The sequence below is a fragment of the Procambarus clarkii genome, chromosome 74 (assembly GCF_040958095.1).
Source record: "Procambarus clarkii isolate CNS0578487 chromosome 74, FALCON_Pclarkii_2.0, whole genome shotgun sequence".
NCBI classification, from domain to species: Eukaryota; Metazoa; Arthropoda; class Malacostraca; order Decapoda; family Cambaridae; genus Procambarus; species Procambarus clarkii.
In genome coordinates, this window is record NC_091223.1 from 19946761 (window position 1) to 19971047 (window position 24287).

Genomic DNA, 24287 nt, shown 5'->3' on the forward strand with positions numbered 1-24287 from the left:
GCAAGTGGTAAAGCCTCGATAGCAGTTTTCTTTGGGGCCTGCTGCACATCGGTCCCCCGTCCTTCCTCGTCCGAAAGCTGCTTCCATTCCCTCTTGCGCTGAGCCTTCCCCATGGCTCTCTACACGTAGTGAGAACCGACTCAAACCACCGGAGCAGCAGGCGACACGTCCTCACTGCACGGTAGCTCAGGAGCAACTCCCACTATCAACTCCCTGCCCTGGTGACGCTCTATTACTCTCTCATCTATCCTTATCTCAACTATGGTATTGGTGCTTGGGGTTCTACTACCCAAAATCATTTACGCCCTCTAATTACCCAACACAAAGCTGCTATTAGAATAATATCTAACTCTGGCCCCAGACAGCACTCAGTGCCCTTACTCAAATCTCTGAATATGTTAGATATTAAGTCACTGCACATCCTCTCATGTGTACTCTATATATTTAAAACTCTGAATTGTAATGTCAATCCTGACCTTAAAAGCTTCTTAGAAGGTTGTAACAGAACCCATGAGCACCACACCAGAAACAAATACCTTTATGATATTCCAAGAGTACGATTTAATCAAACTAGAAATGCTAAACAAATCAAGGGACCCAGAATGTGGAATGACCTCCCCAATCATGTCAAAGGCTGTACCTCTCTCAACCAGTTTAAGATGAAAATTAAGTACTACCTAATTAACTCCCTGTAACCTATCTTACTCCTAAATGTCAACCCATGTCGTACTACTTTTAAACAATGCTGTTTGTTGACCAACTTGTATAATGGCTATTTCTACCATGTTCCCCCCTTTTTTATCTTTTTTTTTCTCTCAACGCAATTTATACTTTAAGCTCAATTACTATTAAGTTTTAGTCTAAGTGTTTTTCCCCAACCTCACCTTGCCCAAAATGCTATTCGTACTAGTGGCTTTAGGTATTGTATGTACTAGCTCTATCTATAAATCCAACATTATGTTTGTAAATCAACTATGTATGTACTTTCCTGAATAAAATTTACTTTACTTTGCTTTATTTCCTTTACTAGATGGTGTTGTCCGTATGGTGTCCGATAACATGTTAATTAGAGAGCAGATTCACAGATGGCGCTGAAGTCACTACTCCCTGCTCCGATGAGGATTTTGGGTTCGTAACAGAGACAGAGAAGACCCGCACTTGACTACGAAAAGACCTGGGACCAGATTCACGAAGCAGTTACGTACGTACTTATGAATGTTTTTTTTCTTAGCATCTTCGTAGCGGCGACGTTGGTATTCAGGTAGGCATTTATGTATAAAAAAATTCGTAATACACCGTTTCAAATTAAGGACGCTCTGGACCACTCGTAGCTTTACATAAACTGGATATAACTCAATTTTTCTCTACTACACAACACGGAGGATCGATTTTCTTATAAACAAACATTTTAGCTGGCGAGTTACATCAAGACGGAGTCCTTCGTGTTAACTATATATGCATTCTCTGCTTGAAACTTGTAGTAAATATGGTTTTATAGTATTAGAATTAGTTTTATAATAGCAAAATATTATACCAGTAGTTATTAATAAATAAATTTATTAATCACTGCACATTCTCTCATGTGTACTATACATATACAAAACGCTAAATTGCAATGCCAATCCTGATCTCAAAAGCTTCATAGAAGGTTGTAACAGAACCCATGAGCACCACACCAGAAATAAATACAGTTTTGATATTCCTAGAGTACGACTTAATCAAACCAGAAATGCTCTACAAATCAAGGGGCCCAGAATGTGGAATGACCTTCCCAACCATGTTAAAGACTGTACCTCTCTCAACCAGTTTAAGTTAAAAACTAAACACTACCTAATAAATTCCCTGTAACCTACCTCACTCCTCTATTGTCAACCCATGTCCGTTATTTTCTTTTTTTTTAATCAACACTGTTTGTCAACCTATTGTATTTGTGCTGCTTTTTCAGTCATGTTCCCCCTTTTTTTTTATCTTTATTTGTATTTGTTCTCAACACTTTTTATTCTTTATGCTCAATTAGTATTAAGTTCTAGATATTAATGTTTTTCTTGCCCGAAACGCATTGCGTAATAGTGGCTTTAGGCATTGTATGTACTAGCTCTATCTATATATCAATCCATTAATGTAACATCACTTGTATGTATATACCTTACCTGAATAAACATCTGAATCTGAATCTGATAAACACTGGTGAACATTAAATATGAGAGGTGATGATCTGGGGCTGTTGGGAGTATTTACTATCACCAAATGCCCCTGTTCACCTAGCAATAAGTATACCTAGGGGTGTACCTTACCTGTACATGCCCATTTTTTATTTAGAACTTTCGGAGATTACAGCGTGTATTGCTCTTAAGTAGAAAACAGATGGTGCTGTTTTTCACTAAAAAGCATGTTTTTTTCCTGTCACAGGTAAGGCATGTATATAGTAGGTATATAAAACAACATGCTTATTCGAATGCAATGTTGTGTCAAAATTTCAAAGCAATCGGTAAAGAGATTTTGAAGTTTTCCCTCACATGAAAAATAGTTAAAAAAAAAACATGCTTTTTCCTGTTACAGATGTGACATCAATATAATATGCACATAAAAACCCGCTCGGATGTGAATGGAACGTTGAGTCAAAATTTCAAAGCAATTGGTAAAGAACGTTCGAAGATTAGCGATTTTGAACAAACGAACATTTACATATTTATTTATATAGATAAGGATAATACTGGTAATAATAATAATACAAGCTATAACTTAAAACCTTTATTACTGATTTATTTTTATTAACAAGCTTAGGTATATACAGCAGTGTGCTGCTATCCTATTCTATTTGAAAGATTACAGTGTAGATCGTAAACTAGCTATACAAGCTTGTCCAACATCCCCACCTCACAGGACGGCCAGTCATATATGGAATCAGGAGAAAATGAGAAATGTAAGGCTTATCTATTAGCCCCCACTAGCAAAATCTGGGTACAGCACAAGAATATCTTCCAATATTCCTGAGTGTATGAAGTAATTACAGAGCTCAAAGTACCTCATACCATTTGGTCTGAAGTCACTGATAACAGGGCAATCACAGATATAGTGTTGAAGAGTATGTCCTCTCAAGTAGGACTGAAAACAGATGTTTTTTTCCAACAAGAGGGTTATAAACCCACGGAACCACCTTCCCGCTGAAGCCGTAAATGCCAAAATCCAGCTAGAAAATATCATTAGGACAATTGGCGGGACTTAACAAGCCTGCTGCTTTTTATCCTCGTCGATGCCACTAGATAATTAGTGGCCCTTGGGTAAATTTAGGTAAATATATATGTAAATAAATACCATCGCTTCTCAAATCTTGGGAGTGACAAGGAAAACTACACACTATCTCTTAGAATTACGTAGGTAAACAAAAAATGTGACATATTGAAAAAATTGTTTTACTTCGAAATATACTAATTTTATAAGAAAATTTGACGTAAATAATTGGAAAGTGATCACAAATAAGCTCCGATATGCCAGCGTCGTGATTGGCTAAAGCTGTAAGATGAAAAATGTTACTGTCTCTCTGATTGGCCAAACTAAAAGCCCTAGTGACATCTAGCAAGACCAAAATGAACTTCTTAAAAATCTTCGTAAGTACACTTTTCTGAATCGCACTTTGGCGCGTTCTTAGCCAATACTTGGGAACCTTTGTAGCACGCATACTTACGAAGAAATACATGGAGCTTCGTGAATCTAGGTCCTGTTACTGACATTCATTGGACAGTGGTTTTCCAGCTCCATATTGGCCAGATTTCTTGGACCTCGCCCATCCTCTTCCCTGAGAAGCCTACGTATTGCTAATTCAGCCTTCCATCCAGAAGACGTCAGCTCTAGCTCCAGGTGAGCAACTGTCTTCATTATAATGCACATATATGTTTATGTCAGTCACCATGTGGTCTGTCGTCCTATACCCCATAGACGACCACCTTAGGCACTGTGAGTAATCGGCCTACACGGTCATGAAGAGAACCTCACCACGGTGTCTACATCGTCATCCTGCTACATCCAATTGAGATATCGTATTCAACATTACAGTTTCAAATATATTGTTGTAGATTGCACCATAGATGTTTTCAGGTTTGTTTGCTGTTGATTTTTGTCGCAGGGGGCTTTAATATTGACCTCTGCGAGCCTGAGAACCCTACTGCTGCCAGCTTCCTCAACTGTATGAATTCCTGCTTCCTCATACCCTTAATCACTAAACCTACTAGAATCACTGATAGTACTGCCACAGCTCTTGATCACATCTGGACCAACATAACCTCTCCGCTTACTTCAGGGATAATCATCGATAGCACTACAGACCATTACCCCACATTTCTCCTAACTAACATTAATAAACTACCTCTAGAGACAAAGGAGATAAGCTTTAGGCTGTACAATGAAACAGCCACAGGCAATTTTATAGCTGCTGCTGCTAATGTCAACTGGGAGTCCGAATTAGGTAACATAGGGGACATAAACCTAGCATTGCAATCTTTTCTTCAAAAAACTCTCAGCCTTTATAACACACACTGCCCTATGCTAACGAAACAAGTCACAACTAAAAGGCTAAACAATCCTTGGCTTACAAAGGGGATACTTAAATCCATTAATAAAAAACATGACCTGGAGAAGAAGTATAGGTTAGGAAGAATTTTCAAAGAATTACTCATCATTGCTATCTAAAATAATTAGGAGAGTTAAAATTAAATACTACGAAGATAAATTTACCCACACAAAGGGCAACATTAAGAAAACTTGGAGCACATTTTCACAAAAATTGGGATCAAAGAAGATTTAAAATAACAAACCAATACTCCTGTCAAATAATGATGGTCTGCTTTCAGCCTCTGACACTGCTTTTGAGTTCAGTAGGTTCTTCTCTTCCATTGGGTCATCCCTTGCAAATGATATTCCATCTTCCAGTACAAATATTCAGGACTATCTTACAGGTAACTATCCACAGTCTCTGTACCTAATGCCTACTAATTCCACTGATGTTACTGACATAATCCTTTCCCTTAAAACCAAGTCTAGTGCCCTTGAGGAGATACCAACTCTTATTTACAAAAAAGCCTCCAGATTTTTAGCTCCTGCCATTGCATTGCTCTTCAACAAGTCACTTGAACTCCAAACTTTCCAGATATTCTAAAAAAACAAGCGAGAATAACCTCTATCCACAAATGTGGTGATCCCACTGATGTTAACAACTTCAGACCTATTTCAATTCTGCCTAACATGTCTAAAATATTTGAAAAACTTATCTACAGGCAGCTTTACTCTTATCTAGCCAAACACAATATACTTAGCTCTTGTCAATATGGCTTCAGACCCCAAAAAAGCACTAACGATGCACTTATTTGTATGATTAATTTGATACATGCAGCTCTTGATAAAAATGAGTTCCTTATTGGATTATTTGTGGACCTGCGTAAGGCTTTTGACACTGTCAACCACCAAAATTTTCTTCTTAAATTACAACATTATGGAGTCAGAGGTCACTCCCTGCACTACCTTAAGTCTTACCTTACTGACAGGCTCCAGTATGTTTCTGTGAATAATTCAATTTCTCTCACCCTACCCATCAACATTGGTGTTCCCCAGCGCAGCATACTTGGCCCTCTCCTCTTTCTCATCTACATTAATGACCTCCCAAATGCCTCCCAACATCTCAAACCAATTCTATTTGCTGACGACACGACCTTCATTTACTCCAGTCCTGACCCCCTTGCTCTAAATGCCACAGTAAATACTGAGCTAGAGAAAGTCCATCACTGGCTAACTGCCAACAAACTCACCCTTAATATTGACAAAACTTTCTATATTTTGTTTGGCAATAAATCCTCAAATCAAATAAATCTCAGGATTAACAATACCCAAATATGTAACAAAGTAGATGGCAAATTCCTTGGTGTTCTCATTGACCAGCTGCTGAATTTCCAAGGACACATTCTAAATATATCAAAAAAAGTTTCAAAAACTGTTGGCATTCTTTCTAAGACCAGATATTATGTACCTCGCCCTGCCCTGGTGACACTCTGTTACTCTCTCATCTATCCTTATCTCAACTATGGTATTTGTGCTTGGGGGTTCTACTACCCAAAGTCATTTACGTCCTCTAATTACTCAACACAAAGCTGCTATTAGGACAATATCTAACTCTGGCCCCAGACATCACTCGGTACTCTTACTCAAATCTCTGAATATGTTAGATATTAAGTCACTGCACATCCTCTCATGTGTATTTTATATATATAAAAGGCTGAACTGTTAATCCTGACCTTAAAAGCTTCCTAGAAGGTTGTAACAGATCCCATGAGCACCACACCAGAAACAAATACCTATTTGATATTCCAAGAGTACGACTTAGTCAAACTAGAAATGCTTTACAAATCAAGGGACCTCGAATGTGGAATGACCTTCCCAATTATGTTAAAGACTGTACCTCTCCCAACCAGTTTAAGATAAAAACTAAGCACTACCTAATTAACTCAATGTAACCTACCTCACCCCTAAATGTCAACCCATGTCTACGATTTTAAACAATGCTGTTTGTTGACCAAATTGTATTTTTGCTATTTTTTCTGCCATGTTCCCCCCCCCCCCCTTTTTTTGTTCATTTTTTCCTGATTTTTTCTCAACACAATTTATACTTTAATCTCAATTAGTATTAAATTTTAGTTTTAGTGTTTTTCCTGCCCGAAACGCTTTGCGTAATAGTAGCTTTAGGCATTGTATGTACTAGCTCTATCTATAAATCCATCAACTTTTGTATTTCACCTTGAATGTATGTACTTTACCTGAATAAATACTTGTATTTGTATTTGTTTTTTTTTCAGCTGCGTTGTCTGAGATCCTGTGGTTCCTGATTTCAGTGTCTGTGCTTTATGCTCCATTTCTTGTGTTTTTTCTATGAATCTGCAATTTTTATCATATTTTTGCTCCTGCCCTACTAGTACTCTACGGCCCCATTCATCCAGCAAATTTCTCACCGTTAGATTCAGTTTCTCGATTTTTTGCCCTATACACGGTGTCAATTTTCTTCATTTTTGGCAATTTTCTCATTTTTTTGTATTTCGGCAAAATTTCATTGTTCTCAAGATGACGCCATCACCCTGTCTGGCCGCGGCCATATTTGTTCCTACATGCTGTCGGCCTGCTTCACTAGTTGGCGTTTCCAGTTGCCACTTATTTTGTATCTTGAGGTTTCTCTGCGTTTGATATGTTCTTGTTGTTCTACCTCATAATTCCAAGTTTCCTTCATAGTTTTTTTTTATTGAGAAGAGGGGATGTGGTTACTAGCTCGAGCTCCCACATGCTCTTGGAACCAAATGCTAGGGGTCGTTCACACTCACCATCAAGCGATGGTGGGTGCCTCCGTTGCTTCTAGAAGTGTTGTTGGATGCAGCCAGGTCAGACAAATGTCTCCACCTTGGGTACTCATGGGTCTGGTAGTTCCCATTTTATGCGGCAAGGGCCTAGAGGTCATCTCATTAAACTCGTCGTCCCGTTCGACATTCGTCGGCTAGTTCCCAGACTTCTAATTCTGATAACTCCATTTACCCCAAGCCGGTGGACCGGTCATGGCCGACAGAAAACTCATTCTGTCCACCACCTCGGAGTTGGATTACAATGGTAAATTCGATTGGACTCCGTTCTATCGCCGTTTCACATCCTATACAGCTGAAAAGGACAGACCGGAGCTACTTCCCTGATAAATTTGGGTTGGTGTCTCAAAGGTAAAGCAGGAGATTTTTACAATCGGATACTCGACCGAGAACCATCCATTGATTATACTTGTATGATGCATAAGCTCGTAAAACGGTTTGGAGACAGGGAAGTCTTGGACATTTCTATAATGAAATTTACTCAGGCTCATCAGGAGCAGAGGAGGACATGTTGAATGGGCTGATAGAGTCCAGCATTTGGCTCATCGAGCCTACAAACATCTACCATGGGGGGAAGAAGAGCAGATGGCAATTATGCCATTTGGCCAGGGATTACTGGATAAGTGCTTAGCGGAATATATTTCCAACGCTAACATTTCATCCATGGAAATGACTATTGATCGGGCTCAGACTTTTCAACATAACTCTAATGCTTTTCATGGGTCCTGAGGATCATCTACATATGGCTCACATCAGCGTATGTCCCAAGGCCCAGTAGTACGGATAAATGCTGTAGATAGACCCTCCCTTGAGGGACAACCTTCCCGGAGTAATCTTGTTTTTCGTCTCCGTCCACGAACTCCCACAAAGTTCCCGGATTCATCACCGGCTGCTAGCCCATCGGGGTCACGGTAACGTTGCTTACCGGCAAACAGGTGCTGGGTCAGGTTCTCCCTCTCTTGCTGGTATGGATGAATAGTTAAACAAAGTAGTTTCGGGAATCTCAGGGGTTCAAGACAAATTGGACAACGTGTGCGAAGGTTTCAGGCATCTTACAAACGCTATTTTGTCACCTTGTTATCGTCACAGCCTATCACCTAGATGGAATAAGGAGTGTTTCGCATGTGGAGGAAACGGTCACTTTGCTCTTTCATTCAATGATGAGAATTTAAACATGGACGGGTCGGCAGAATAGGCCTAGATCCGACCCACTTTATACCATGCCAGCAGAGTGTGGCTGCGCCACATTTAATGATGCCAGGGCATCAAGGGTCCGAAACTCATACCCTCCAAATACCCTCAAGGGGCATCCACCAGGAAGGTTTGCAGACCTATCAGGCATTTTCTGATAGTGTGGCTGACATCTCGGAACCTGCCAACACAAGGAACATAGGCATAAGAAAAATTGATGAGTCCCAAGGCGAGAAAGAGTTCTATCAACAGGAGGGGGTAGGTTTAAATATTGAGCAAGTATCTGATGAGGAAGAGTTAACTCAAGAATAGGTTAGATTTCCTCCAGGGTGGATGAGGTAGACAAAGTTCATACATCCTCGGACACTGACGAACAAGATGCAGAGGAGCAGGAACAAATAACTATCAAACAACTGAGGCCCGGTTCCATGTTCTGGATCTCGGTTCAGGTGGTGAATGTAACTGTAAGAGCAATAGTCGATACAGCTGCAGAAGTCACAATTATTTCTCGGGAGGTCCACAAATAGCTAATACCCCCACCACAGGTAATAAGGCAAATTACCCTCAACACTGCTGGGAATTGTATGTGCATTCCTGGGACGCTGGTAGGTCCTGTTACATTACTAAATGCAGGACAAATGTTTAAATTAAACGTGTATGTTGCCCCCAATTGAAGATAACATGTTGCTAGGGCTGGATTTTATGAAAAGCCAGGGTGTCAGCATAACCCTAGCCAAATCTCATATGATATTACAGGGGCAGGTGATTCCCTTGCAGTTGGGGAGGGAAGGCACACCTAACTCTAGCCTAGACCCTTGCATAGCTAAAGTAGCAATCTCAATACACTGTCATCAATCCCACCGCATTCGGTTGCTAAAGTCAAACGTGAACTGGACAGTAATATGCCCTAGTGTGTAGTGAAGCCCTTAGACGATGGGAAAGTGCCAATGGTTCGCACGCTCCCTCCATCAGAAGGGAAAAACCGTGAGAGTATATATGCTCAACGTGACAGGGCGGAATATCACACTAAAGAGGCAAATGCATGTGGCCAATGCAGAGGTGGCATGGGAAGTTTTACCTGGATCTGGCCCGACAGTGGCAGTACGGTTAGAAGGGAAGGTACCAAAGAAGACCCAAGGTAATCTACCTGCTCATATGGTGAATATGCTACAGGGCATCGAAGAAACATTGACAGCGGAACAGGCGAGCCAACTGACCCAGCTGTTATGGACTTATCAAGAGACCTTTGCCACAAGTGACCTGGGATCTTTTAAGGAGGTATCCCATCACATCGACACAGGCAATGCCAGACCTGTGAAACAGAAAATACAATGGACACCTGGATGTTTTGTGCAAAAGGAAAAATTACATCTTCAGCATAAGCTTGATGCAGGTATCATCCACCTGTCAATGTCGGAGTGGGCATCGGCACCAGTCTTAGTGAGGAAAGGGGATACATCTGTTCAGTGGTGTGTAGATTACCGTGAACTGAACTCCCGCACAAAAATGTATGTGTACCCATTCCCCCTATTTGATGAGTGCCTGGACACATTGGCAGGAAAAGGATGGTTTAGTAAGTTGGATGCCAACTCGGCATATTACCAGATCAATATAGCAGAGAAGGGTCAGAAAAAGACAGCATTCATCACCAAGTATGGGCTGTTCGAATTAAAGAAAATGGCTTTCGGTCTCTGCGATGCCCCAGCCACCTATGCCAGAGTTATGAATTTGGTATTATGGAAGCTAAATTTGGAAACTGTGCTAGCCTTCTTGGATGATATTCAAGTGGTGGGCAAGTCATTCCAAAACCACTTCTCCAACCTGGCACAGGTTTTTGAAAGATTCAGAATGTATTGCTAGCACCTGAAGCCACAAAAATATACTCTCTTTAAAAAGCGTGTTGTATTCTTGAGCAGGATAGTTAGCCGGAAGGGGCTAGAACTGAGACAAGAGGCAATAGATGCAGTGGTGAAAGGGCAGACTCCTAGGTCATCCAAAGATGCGGAACGATTCTTAGGATTAGCCAACTACCACCGAGCCTTTATAAAGGGATTCGTGAGTTAGCTGCTCCCCTAGATGCATTGACCGGGGTAAAAAGATTTGAATGGGGAAACAAACACCAAGAGGCCTTTGAGGCTATGAAAATAGCTTTAACTACGGCTCCTGTTTTGTGGCTACCTAATAGACATGACCCCCTTTATTCTGAACACCGATGCCTCCGATTGGGCGATAGATGCAGAGCTGCTACAGACTCAAGAGGGACAAGAAAAGGTAATCGCATATACCAGCTTTGCATTGACCCCAGAACAAAGAAGGTATTGTACCACTAGGAAGGAGTTATTGGCAGTCGTTAGGTTCACCATGCTCTTTGGACACTATCTCTTGGGGCGGCCTTTCACTGTTCGCACCGACCATGGCAGTTTGGTTTGGTTGACTAGGTTCAGGAACCCCCAAGGCCAATTAGCTCGTTGACTGGAGGAGCTGAGCCAATTTGATCTGACACCAGGTGGGCAAGAAACACACTAATGCAGACTCCTTATCTAGGGAGGGGAACACCCAGCATGTGTGTGTGTACCCACTTTCGCCATGACATTTCCGTGCAGGATCTACCGTATAGGGACTGTTCTTATTGTCGCAGGGTGCATCAGAACCGGGCAGTTTTCCAAGAAACGGTAGATGACGTAGTCCCACTAGCTTCAGGGTCGTTTGGATGTGCATGCAGTGTTCAGGCCACAGGAACAATCAAACTAAACCTCCCATTCAAGACAGGTGGGTCGGAAGATAACAATGTGGTTGCCATTTCGTGGGACTTCGAGGGTGGGGATCAAATGGAAACAGTGGAAACATCAGGTAGGGGGCAAGATGCAATTACCCCAGGGACAGTAAGTGTTCAGAGAATTACCAAAACCTTGGCGGACAGATGTGGAATGCCTTTGCATGAGCTGCAGGAGCAGATGGAGAAATATCAGGATATGAGAATGGTAAAAGCATGTGCGTGAGGCCACCAACCGGCAGAACCATAATACCTGTTCAGAACCAGTCCTGCCATGAAATATTACTGGTTACACAAAGAGGCCTTCATTATGGAAGGCCTTTGGTGGTGGCACAAAGTAGATCAGGATGGAGCGGCCCAAAACCTTTTATATATACCTACCAATCTAAGGCAGGAGGTGTTGAACCTATGCCATGATATATCAGACATGGGCCATCAAGGCCAGAATCGCACAATGGAGCAAGTCAAATCACCATATTTTTGGTATGGGCTATCAACTCAGGTTGCTAGCTAAGTGGCATCATGCCGCCACTGTAGTGTAAACAGAAAAGCATCTAACACCAGCAGGCATGAGTTGCTCAAGTACTATGTGAGAGCACCGATGGAAAGGATACACCTGGACTTTTTGGAATCATTGCCCAAAACTCGGAGAGGCAACGAATATCTCCTGGTGATTGTGGATCAGTTTACTAAATGGATTGAGTGTGTGCCATTACCATCCCAGATGGCAAAGGACACTGCTAGAGCAGCACTCAAGGGATTCTTCGCCCGGTTTGGGTACCCCTTTGAGATCTTCACTGACCAATGTAGAAATTTCGAAAGTGATCTGTTCACTAAACTTTGCGAAATGATGCAAGTTCATAAGGCTCGTACTACCGCATACAGGCCTTCAGCAAATGGACAGGTAGAAAGATATAACAGGACAATCATGAATGTGTTGCGGTGCTATTCCAGTTCCCAACATGACAGGTGGGATGACTAAGTTCAGCATATAGCAAAGGCAATCAGATCCAGTGTGAATCGACAGACTGGATTTACTCCCAATAAATTAATGCTCGGTCGGGAAACTAACCAGCCTATAGATTTAAAGTATCCCCGGGAGAGGCAGCTTCACCAAGATGCAGTACCCTATTTAGCACAGTTGCAGAGGGAAATCGAGAAGGCGCATGGATTGGCCCGGAAATCCCTATCATCAACCCAGGAATGAATGAAGAGAGATTATGGCCTGCGGGCACAGCTTCAGGTCTATGAAAAAAGTGACCTGGTTTACCTGTTAGACACTGCGCAGGTGAAGGGGCAATGTAAGAAACTATCACCACAATGGAAGGGCCCAGGAATCATAATCCACAAGTTCTCATCTTGCTTATTCAGGGTTAAACTCCAGTATGACCTTACTACAGTGAATCACGATAGATTGAAGAAATGCAAGGACTGTGTATGTCCAGATTGGATTATTTTGTTTAAACAGCACATGACAGGTTCAGGAACAAGCATCATTACCATATAAAGACCTTTACTGTGTGTTTAGGCAGCCATTTGATGGGAAATTTATGGTACAGTGTGATATGTGAGCAGAGTAGTTCCACCGGAGCTGTGTGGGAGCAACTGGTGCGAATGTACGTTATCAGACAGATTATGTATGTCCACAGGGTAGAGACACAGGTCGGGAATAATTAAATACGTGTCCTCTTTGCTGAAACGGCACTGCTCTTTACAGACCCCCACTTCAGCCCCACGATGACAACTGAAGGGTCATCAGAGGACTTCTCAGACTTATTGTCCAGGGACAATAAGATAGGACCTGTAGGGGAGGCTGCATAAATATCCACAGGGATTACGGGGACAGGAGTCCCCAACAGATTTGGATTGGAGCTGGGAAACAGGTTACCCAGTGAATCTGTGTATTGGGAGGACCTGAGGGCCTCAAAAGTTCCCTTAGGGGACTCTTACCCAGAGAGGTGGCATTTTTTATAGCCATTTCAGGGTGAACGGAACCCTACTCCAAGGTGGATTAATGTCCGGGTAGGACATCCTTCTGCCACATTATGCACCTAAGAATATCCCCCTACAGTTCAAGGATCTTTACCCCCGTGCTTCGCCACCATCTTCTGGGGGGAGTCATGGCATACGTTGATCCCAACAAATACCCACAGAGTTTCAATACTCAGTTGGGATGGGCAATATCCCTGGAAATCCATCCTAGTGAGGATGGATACTCATGTGCAGAAAACCTCACATCTCTGGGCAAGTATCTGGACGAAAACCCTTCATTACCATTGGGACCCATTGACCTGGACTGGGGAACAGCCAGTCCAATGGATAGAGACAAACAACAGGGCATTTTTAAGAAAATACTCCTTGCATGCATCTGTACGTCGACCTTTAATTATTTCCCTACGTTTAGCTGTAGAAGAGGAATCAGATTTAATATATTTTGCAGTATTAAAGGACCTTCAAGAACATTGTGGCTCATCGCAGCCGATGCATATTCGAGCATTCATGGGAAGCATCTCTGGTCCGGAATTGGATCCGTTTCTTCCTGAATACTTATTTCAGTGTAGTGTTAGGGGATTGGCCCCAAACCCAGCAGGTAGAAATATTAAAATAAGTCCCTCGAGAGCGACTTCTATTGGAATCTGCGGCACCAATGATTTTCAGTGTAAGAGAAATTACCCTTCCGTCTCCTGCCTATATTGAAGTGGAAGCATGTGTGGCAGCATGGCTAAATGTGGACAGTGAACTATTGGCAAGGATCATTACCCAGAATGGCCATAGGTTGTTCAATCCCGTGTAAACCATCAGAAAAAAATACTAGTGTAGTGTATATGACATTATAAACAATATTCAACTTTAAATGTGCAAAATATGAATAATGTAAAAAGAAACACTTAATTTAGTTTATTCAGAGATGAGGTGTTCTTGCCAATATCTATATGTAATTATTAGGATGCAAAGAAGCCATTGCACAACATACGGGTATTAATTATAATTTTGTAATTATATTAATAATTTAAGCACTGCTTTACTTTTTGCAAGAGGTAGATGAACCATTGATATACCAGTGTATAAACCATAACAACATAAATGAAGAAACAGTTACAGTATATTTTCTTTTAGTTAAAACAGAAAGCTTTCTTTTGTTGCCAAACATACTATTCCAGCCCTCAATGTGAAACTGGCAGAGGCGCCTTTCCAAAAGACACATGTTAAGTTTAAGTTAAATTTCTAATACACCCTTGCTTTATAAGGACGGGGAGTGTGTGCAGGCAACCACATTCAAAGTGCCCGCCAGCGGGAATATCTTTTATGCTAGGTGGAGCTGGGCCCCTGATTGGTGGACGGCGCACATGTCGGTCACCACATGGTCTGTCGCCCCATACCCATAGGCGACCACCTCCACGTAACATAAAAACAGTAGAACCTTGGAAAGCGCAACAAGCTAGTGTTTGATCTTTACAACGACCAGGCAACCCTCTTTACAACGACCAGACAAGCTTCCTTACAACGACCAGATAAACTTCTTTATAACGACCAAACAAGCCTCTTTACAACGGTCATACAAGACTCTATGCAATGGCCAGACATGCTTCCTTACAACGACCAGACAAGCCTCTTTACAACGAACAAATAAGACTGTACAACGGCCAGACAAACCTTTGTAATGACATCATCATTTCCAGCGAGCCACTGCGACGTCTATACGGTCGTGCCTTAAGCCTCTGCGATAAGAAGAAACAGCTGTTAAAACAGGAGCAGTAGCAGCAGGAGCGGGAGTTAAGACAGAAGCAGTAGCACGAAAAGGAGCGGGAGTTAAGACAGAAGCAGTAGCACCAGTGTTGTGTCGCAGCGCACCCCAGCATCGCTGGCAACAATGACTTCTGCAAAATCTCCATAAGTTAACTGCCGTCACTAATATTTGTCTAGGGTTATTAAGGTTCTAAAAATTTATCAGTTTTCGGTGGCATATCGAGCAAGGCACTATAACAAAAGATAAGTATACAGTTATATAACACTGCTACTCCCATTATTTTTTTTTTGTTTATATATATTATATATATATTTATATATGTTTATATATATACAAGAGTTGTTACATTCTTGTGTAGCCACTAGTACGTGTAGCGTTTCGGGCAGGTCCCTGGAATACGATCCCCGCCGCGAAGAATCGTTGTTACAACCAGGTACACATTTTACTGTTGAGTTAAACAGAGGCTACAGTTAAGGATTTGCGCCCAGTAAATCCTCCCCGGTCAGGATACGAACCCATGACAAAGCGCTCGCGGAACGCCAGGCATTACACAATACTATAGCTTGAATCAAAGCTCTTCGGGATCATTATCATGCACATATCAATTGCACACCCTTTGAACTAGCTGTCAATAGGCTCCAATCCTAGTGCAGTGGTACACTAATTCTAGCATGCTGCAAATCAAGGATACAGGATGGTGGTGCTACAGTAATCAATTAGTGGATGAGGAATCAGTATCAATCAGGATCGAGCAATTATCACTCAAGGTCCTCAGCTACCCACCACATATATGTCACACAAAAATTCACCTACCACCTGTTCCATAAAAAATGAAACAGCATGAACGGAAGTTAAGTCAGCAGCAGCAGGAACGAAGTTAAGATAGAAACAGTGTGTAGAAGCAGGAGCGGAAGACAGAAGCAGTAGCAGCAGGAGTGGAAGTTAAGGCAGAAGCAGTAGCAGGCGCGGAAGTTGACACTGAAGAAGCAGCAATAGCAGCAGGAGCAGTAGTGTCTCTCCCACTACATTTATGGAAGTGGCACCTGGGACCCCCCGAGCGTCCGACATAACCACATTAGCCGTCTAGTTCCCGTGTTAATTATGCGATGGCACTCTCCCAGCGGGCCTGGTTGGGAGGTGAGAGGTGGGGGCTGGGTGGGGAGAGGCAGAGGTGAGGGGATCTGACAGGGGGAGAGGGAGAGGAGATGGGGAGAACCCAGGGGAGGAGAATGATGATGAGATGGGTCACCGGAAATGCAGATGAGAAGGGAAGTGAGATTACATGGAATGAGGTTGTGAGCGAGATAATGAAGATTAGGAGTGAGTGATGGAGTGAATAATATATTGAGAATCAAAACAAAGGAACAGGTGAAGTTTGGGAGATTAGAATGGAGGAGATTATGTGTGTGTGTACTCACCTAGTTGTGCTTGCGGGGGGGGGGGGGGGGTTGAGCCCTGGCTCTTTGGTCCCGCCTCTCAACTGTAGAGGTGTGTGTGTTTTACCTAAGAGGCCAAGATACATAACAAGCCGAATTTTCTTGAAATAATTTATTTATTTATTTATTTATATATATACAAGAAGGTACATTGGGGGTTAAGAGAGAACATAGAGTTTAATTTGAAATTACAATCTTGTAAAGCCACTAGCACGCATAGTGTTTCGGGCAAGTCCTTAAACTAACCTTAGGGCAAATCCTTAAACTAACAGAAAGTTTTAGAGAAATAAGAGTAAAATTGATAAATAGTGTTTAACAGGTACTTTACAGCTTTACTTTACAAGTACAGATGATTTTGAGTAGGATAATTACAGTAAAATTGTCAAAAACTGTTTACAGGTACATTGCATGAATTTTTGACACAAAAGCATATTAGAATATTACACAATAATAACAATACACAATAATGAACAAGGAATCCTAGGTACAATTAGGAAAACATCTAAGGGTTATACATTGGTTCACTGAAGCACAATATGAGGAACATTACAAGGAGTAATGCAGTACTTTTTGCAGTAGAAGAAATTAGGTACTTTTTGGTTTTATTATTTACATCACGTATATATTTAAACTTTCACAATTATTCTTTAAAACTCAGTCTAGTGTTACACACAGAAATCACACTAGAGTGGATTAAGGCAGCGTCTGGAATGCTCTCGGACGTAGGTTCGAACCCTCGTCACTGCTCTGTGGATTTGTTTACAGTATAGTGTTTAAACTTAATAAAATAGTATTCACTAGGACTGAAATCAGAATTTTGAGAGAATATTATTGGAACCAAACATTGTTGGAACAAGGGAGACGCCTGGGGCAGAGCAGTCACGACATGCACAACTCGTCAGAGACTCCAAAATATGCGTCAACCAACCTAGAAACTGCCATAATGACCTCTACAATAAAGAGAAGAGCTGAGTAACCAAATTGTTTTATGTCTAGCTTTATGAGGTCTTTTAAATTTAGATCTAAACATGCCGGTTATGAGAGGGCTTAGAGCCCAATCAAAGTAAGTCTAGCTCTTTACACACAAATATTTCATGTCACACCTGTACTTTATGTTAATGGAGCCATTACTAATAACCATTCTTTGGCAGGTAAATGTGTGATGTGAAGATACTGAGGAAGGTGAGCTGGCCAACATAATCTGTGACGCTTTCATACCCTAGCTGCTCCAGAGACGCCACGTGAGTGCCACCCGCCACTGTACAACTAGACTACATGTGCCACACCCTAATTTGATGTAGTCACACAGCCTAATCGGGCCATAGTAACCATACAGCTAAGGTCTCACATTTCCCTTTATAATAATCAGTAGACTATAGCATTAACTTAAATATTTTAGTTTAAATACCATCATATGTGGTATTATTTATATTATCAAAAGGTAAATGTGTATAGCTTATTATTATTATTATTATTATTATTATTATTACCACCCATTGTGTTATAAGCTGTACACATCCCTTCAAACTATGTGCAGGTACATTCTGACAGGCTGAATCTAACATACAGTCCACTTAGAATCATAATAATTCAATATTGAAGTAATTAAAAATACAAATTAAATATTCACAAAAAATAAAAACAAATAACTGCCTGCTAGGATTATCCCACAATTACATTATATTATATATATTTTTTGTCCAGTATGTAGAGTGCGTGTGTTGTTCCATGAGGCTCAGGTGAGAGTGCGTGTGTTGTTCCATGAGGCTCAGGTGTGGTGGACTAGGCTGTGTAGCCTCTACTCATTTGGTCTCTGTTACCCTTATTGTTTTGTCTTGTCATAACCCATGTTCTTCTCATGACTGTAAAGTAATCCTAGACAATTTTGGTAATGTAATTAGGGCTGGAGACGACGATTTGCTTTGTTTTGGCAGTCACATGTTGGCCCAATTGTCATTAAATGTGTTAGAAGACATTAGTTGTTTTGATATATTTTGTCACGTCCAAGATTAAATATTTAAATTTTTCATAACATGTATTGATAACGTGATGCCAGCAGACAGGTGCTGATTTATGCTATAATTAATGCTACAGAAAATAGTTATTAAGTGTATAACTTATTGCTGTGGCATAGTTAGTCTTCAAGTGATAACTATTATGTAAAGTATGTAAGCAGGTACATATATGAATGTGTGCCACATGTGAAGATTTAGGAATTTCTACTGTTATTAGTTTATCTTATATTTGAATACATAATCGTATGTATTACGATTCCTTCAGCTGATCTTTCATATAAGTTACTATACCTCCAGACAGCATCTTCTGGGTGAGGGGTTATGGGCTAATACTAAACTAATGAGTATAAAAATGGGGTCGACCCCCCCCCCCTGGAAATAATATCCTCATGAAAGTTCATGGTCATCCAAGTTCTTAAACTCATACTGGAGCCAGACCAAAATAAGAGGGTCAGATCCATCTGTGGCTGATGTTAGTCTGTAAGGAACATCATCACCCATGGTGCGGTGGTGGCCCCCGGGAGCCACACCCATGGTGCGGTGGTGGCCCCCGGGAGCCACACCCATGGTGCGGTGGTGGCCCCCAGGAGCCACACCCATGGTGCGGTGGGGGACCCCGGGAGCCACACCCATGGTGCGGTGGTGGCCCCCGGGAGCCACACCCATAGTGCGGTGGGGGCCCCCGGGAGCCACACCCACAGTGCGGTGGTGGGCCCCGGGAGCCACACCCATAGTGCGGTGGGGGACCCCGGGAGCCACACCCATGGTGCGGTGGGGGACCCCGGGAGCCACACCCATGGTGCGGTGGGGGACCCCGGGAGCCACACCCATGGTGCGGTGGGGGACCCCGGGAGCCACACCCATGGTGCGGTGGTGGCCCCCGGGAGCCACACCCATAGTGCGGTGGGGGCCCCCGGGAGCCACACCCACAGTGCGGTGGTGGGCCCCGGGAGCCACACCCATAGTGCGGTGGGGGCCCCCGGGAGCCACACCCACAGTGCGGTGGTGGCCCCCGGGAGCCACACCCATGGTGCGGTGGTGGGCCCCGGGAGCCACACCCATAGTGCGGTGGTGGCCCCCGGGAGCCACACCCACAGTGCGGTGGTGGGCCCCGGGAGCCACACCCATAGTGCGGTGGGGGCCCCCGGGAGCCACACCCATAGTGCGGTGGTGGGCCCCCGGGAGCCACACCCACAGTGCGGTGGTGGCCCCCGGGAGCCACGCCCATGGTGCGGTGGTGGGCCCCGGGAGCCACACCCATGGTGCGGTGGTGGGCCCCGGGAGCCACACCCATAGTGCGGTGGTGGGCCCCCGAGAGCCACACCCATGGTGCGGTGGTGGGCCCCGGGAGCCACACCCATAGTGCGGTGGTGGGCCCCCGGGAGCCACACCCATGGTGTGGTGGTGGGCCCCGGGAGCCACACCCATAGTGCGGTGGTGGGCCCCCGGGAGCCACACCCATGGTGCGGTGGTGGGCCCCGGGAGCCACACCCATGGTGCGGTGGTGGGCCCCCGGGAGCCACACCCATGGTGCGGTGGTGGGCCCCCGGGAGCCACACCCATGGTGCGGTGGTGGGCCCCCGGGAGCCACACCCATAGTGCGGTGGTGGGCCCCCGGGAGCCACACCCATAGTGCGGTGGTGGGCCCCGGGAGCCACACCCATAGTGCGGTGGTGGGCCCCCGGGAGCCACACCCATGGTGCGGTGGTGGGCCCCCGGGAGCCACACCCATAGTGCGGTGGTGGGCCCCGGGAGCCACACCCATAGTGCGGTGGTGGGCCCCCGGGAGCCACACCCATGGTGCGGTGGTGGGCCCCGGGAGCCACACCCACAGTGCGGTGGTGGCCCCCGGGAGCCACACCCACAGTGCGGTGGTGGGCCCCGGGAGCCACACCCACAGTGCGGTGGTGGCCCCCGGGAGCCACACCCACAGTGCGGTGGTGGGCCCCGGGAGCCACACCCATGGTGCGGTGGTGGCCCCCGGGAGCCACACCCATGGTGTGGTGGTGGGCCCCGGGAGCCACATCCATGGTGCGGTGGTGGGCCCCGGGAGCCACACCCATGGTGCGGTGGTGGGCCCCGGGAGCCACACCCATGGTGCGGTGGTGGGCCCCGGGAGCCACACCCATGGTGCGGTGGTGGGCCCCGGGAGCCACACCCATGGTGTGGTGGTGGGCCCCGGGAGCCACACCCATAGTGCGGTGGTGGGCCCCCGGGAGCCACACCCACAGTGCGGTGGTGGGCCCCACCACACTGTGGGCTCGGACAGGGCCCAACCACCGCGACAACACCGTTATGGGAATATTAAGAAGATCAAAACAATCTCTCTAACTTTTCGAAGACTTTGTTTTATATATAATCAAGTAAATGTTAGCAGTATATAATATTGGGAACAAGCAGTATTGCTTTTTCCCAATATGGATTTACAAATATTCTTTCATCACCCAACAAATCTAAAAGTGTCACAATTTACACATGGCAAAAGATTTCAACTTTATCACCGTTGTCAATACTCTATTGTTCCAAACATGCAGGTCTGACGGGAGATAAATCACTGACACTCGCGACTTCAAGTGACGAATTTCCCAAATCGGAGCCCTGCATGTACAACCCGAAGCCCTGCATGTACAACCCGGAGCCCTGCATGTACAACCCGGAGCCCTCCATGTACAACCCGGAGCCCTGCATGTACAACCCGGAGCCCTGCATGTACAACCCGGAGCCCTCCATGTACAACCCGGAGCCCTGCATGTACAACCCAGAGCCCTGCATGTACAACCCGGAGCCCTCCATGTACAACCCAGAGCCCTGCATGTACAACCCGGAGCCCTGCATGTACAACCCAGAGCCCTGCATGTACAACCCGGAGCCCTGCATGTACAACCCGGAGCCCTCCATGTACAACCCGGAGCCCTGCATGTACAACCCAGAGCCCTGCATGTACAACCCGGAGCCCTCCATGTACAACCCAGAGCCCTGCATGTACAACCCGGAGCCCTGCATGTACAACCCGGAGCCCTCCATGTACAACCCGGAGCCCTGCATGTACAACCCGGAGCCCTCCATATACAACCCGGAGCCCTGCATGTACAACCCGGAGCCCTCCATGTACAACCCGGAGCCCTGCATGTACAACCCAGAGCCCTGCATGTACAACCCGGAGCCCTCCATGTACAACCCAGAGCCCTGCATGTACAACCCGGAGCCCTGCATGTACAACCCGGAGCCCTCCATGTATAACCCGGAGCCCTGCATGTACAACCCGGAGCCCTGCATGTACAACCCGGAGCCCTCCATGTACAACCCGGAGCCCTGCATGTACAACCCGAAGCCCTGCATGTACAACCCGGAGCCCTCCATGTACAACCCGGAGTCCTGCATGTACAACCCAGAGCCCTCCATGTACAACCCAGAGCCCTCCATGTACAACCAGGAGCCCTCCAAGTACAACCCGGAGCCCTCCATGTACAACCTGGAGCCTTCCATGTACAACCTGGAGCCCTACATGTACAACCTGGAGCCCTCCATGTACAACCCGGAGCCCTCCATGTACAACCCGAAGCCCTCCATGTACCACCTGGAGGCTCCCCCCCCCCCCCCCCCATGTATAAAATCCAACGTAAAGCGTCAGATCCGGTTCACACATAGCGCGGCTGTGAAGTATATGTGAGAACAGTGGACTGTGGCTACCAGAAAATGTTCTCGTGTTGTGTCATTGGTTTTGTAGTGAGCTGTGGAACACGTGAAGATCACAAGGACACAAGGCAAGAATTATTCAGTGTGAGAGAGACCAGCAGGTCGCAGGAATGACATCAAGATCTAGTTAAGGCGAACTTCAAGCACCGCTATAGGAGTATGTATGTATGTATGTATGTATGTATGTATGTATGTATGTATGTATGTATGTATGTATGTATGTATGTATGTTTGTATGTATGTATGTATGTATGTATGTATGTATGTATGTATGTATGTATGTATGTATGTATGTATGTTTGTTTGTATGTATGTATGTATGTATGTATGTATGTATGTATGTATGTATGTATGTATGTATGTATGTATGTATGTATGTATGTATATATGTATGATGAGACAAATGCGAGAAGAGGTAACGGTAATTGCCAGGAGAGAGCACTAAGCCAAAACGACTACATAGTACTTGCAAAGGAAATGATGAATTAGGAATATGAATGAATTTGGAATATGACGAAGGAAACGAATGGTGCTCAACCCCTTGGACAGTCGGAGATTGAACGTCGACCTGCTAGAAGATAAGTCCAAATGTTATTGCAGCTGAAAAGACTACACCCAGAAGTTGAGGAATGTACACTACACACACACAACGGTTAACGTCGACAGTAGGAGACACACGATTAGTGAGGTCCGCAGAAATTCGTAAATTTCTCGGGACATTGAAGGAGTATAGAGGCTAGATCATAGTATTTGGCCTCTCGCAGTGTGTAGCTAGCAGGGTGCAACATAGCATAGTCATATCGCTAGCGATAGTGTGAAGATTTGGCGAAGAAACCAAAGTGGAGCTAGTGGCATCACCGGTGCATATACAGTGTGGAGGACTGGTGGAGCGACCTGACCTGAAGGCCAGCGTGGGACGAACCGCCGTGGAACTGCCTGATTGTGTTTGTTGGGTGGTGACTGTGATCAGTGGTACAGTAAATTAGTGAACTGTAACACAACGATACAGTGACTGACTCCAGAGCTTTGTGTAGATAGAGAAGAACCGCCATCATCAATCTACTAGTACTTAGTGAATCACCAAGTGGGAGGCGACGACGGAGCACCATCGTCATCCATACATCGTCATTACTCATCTAGTTGTGTCAGCAGAAAGGCAGACTGGTATGTACCCTTCTCTGGTCAATTAATCAGGTGTACAGTGCGAGGTAAAGTATTATCAAATTCTTGTTCAGGATAGCATATATATTTAAAATCTCAAAGTGGCTCATTTTGGATAGAAGTTAACGCTTACAGGAACTCGTGACACACGCACGCACGCACGCCTACATACGTATCCACGCACACGCAAAAATGCACACACACACACACACAAACATTCAGTCAAGGAAAAAAGGATTAACACCTTTTGTGGAAAGAGGCAAGACCCCACTATACCCCACCTCTCTTACCCCCCATGTGACCTGACGTGACCTGGTCGCCACCACCGCCCCCCCCACCCCCCGCATCCCCCTTACACATATTCTCCCCCTCTCTCTCTCTTCTCCCTCTCTCTCTCTCTCTCTCTCTCTCTCTCTCTCTCTCTCTCTCTCTCTCTCTCTCTCTCTCTCTCTCTCTCTCTCTCTCTCTCTCTCTCTCTCTCTGTCTCTCTCTCTCTCTCTCTCTCTCTCTCTGTCTCTCTCTCTCTCTCTCTCTCTCTCTCTCTCTCTCTCTCTCTCTCTCTCTCTCTCTCTCTCTCTCTCTCTCTCTCTCTCTCTCTCTCTCTCTCTCTCTCCCTCCCTCTCTCTTTATCTCTCTCTCCCCCTCTCTCTCTCTGTCTCTCTATCTCTCTCTTTATCTCTCTCTCTCTCTCTCTCTCTCTCTCTCTCTCTCTCTCTCTCTCTCTCTCTCTCTCTCTCTCTCTCTCTCTCTCTCTCTCTCTCTCTCTCTCTCTCTCTCCCTCTCTCTCTCTCTATCTCTCTCTCTCTCCCTCTCTCCCTCTCTCTATCTCTCTCTCCCCCACCCTGCTCTGCCCTTCTGACAAGTCCTATCACAGTACAA

General features: G+C 44.8%; 1 protein-coding gene across 1 annotated transcript; it reads left to right on the plus strand.

Annotated features, from left to right (window-relative positions):
* The first annotated feature begins 21153 nt into the window (after window positions 1-21153).
* LOC123767429 (DNA-directed RNA polymerase II subunit RPB1-like) lies at window positions 21154-22221 on the plus strand. The gene has a single exon (XM_045757118.2). The coding sequence runs from the start codon at window positions 21154-21156 to the stop codon at window positions 22219-22221; it is 1068 nt and encodes a 355-aa protein (XP_045613074.2).
* Window positions 22222-24287: the final 2066 nt, after the last annotated feature.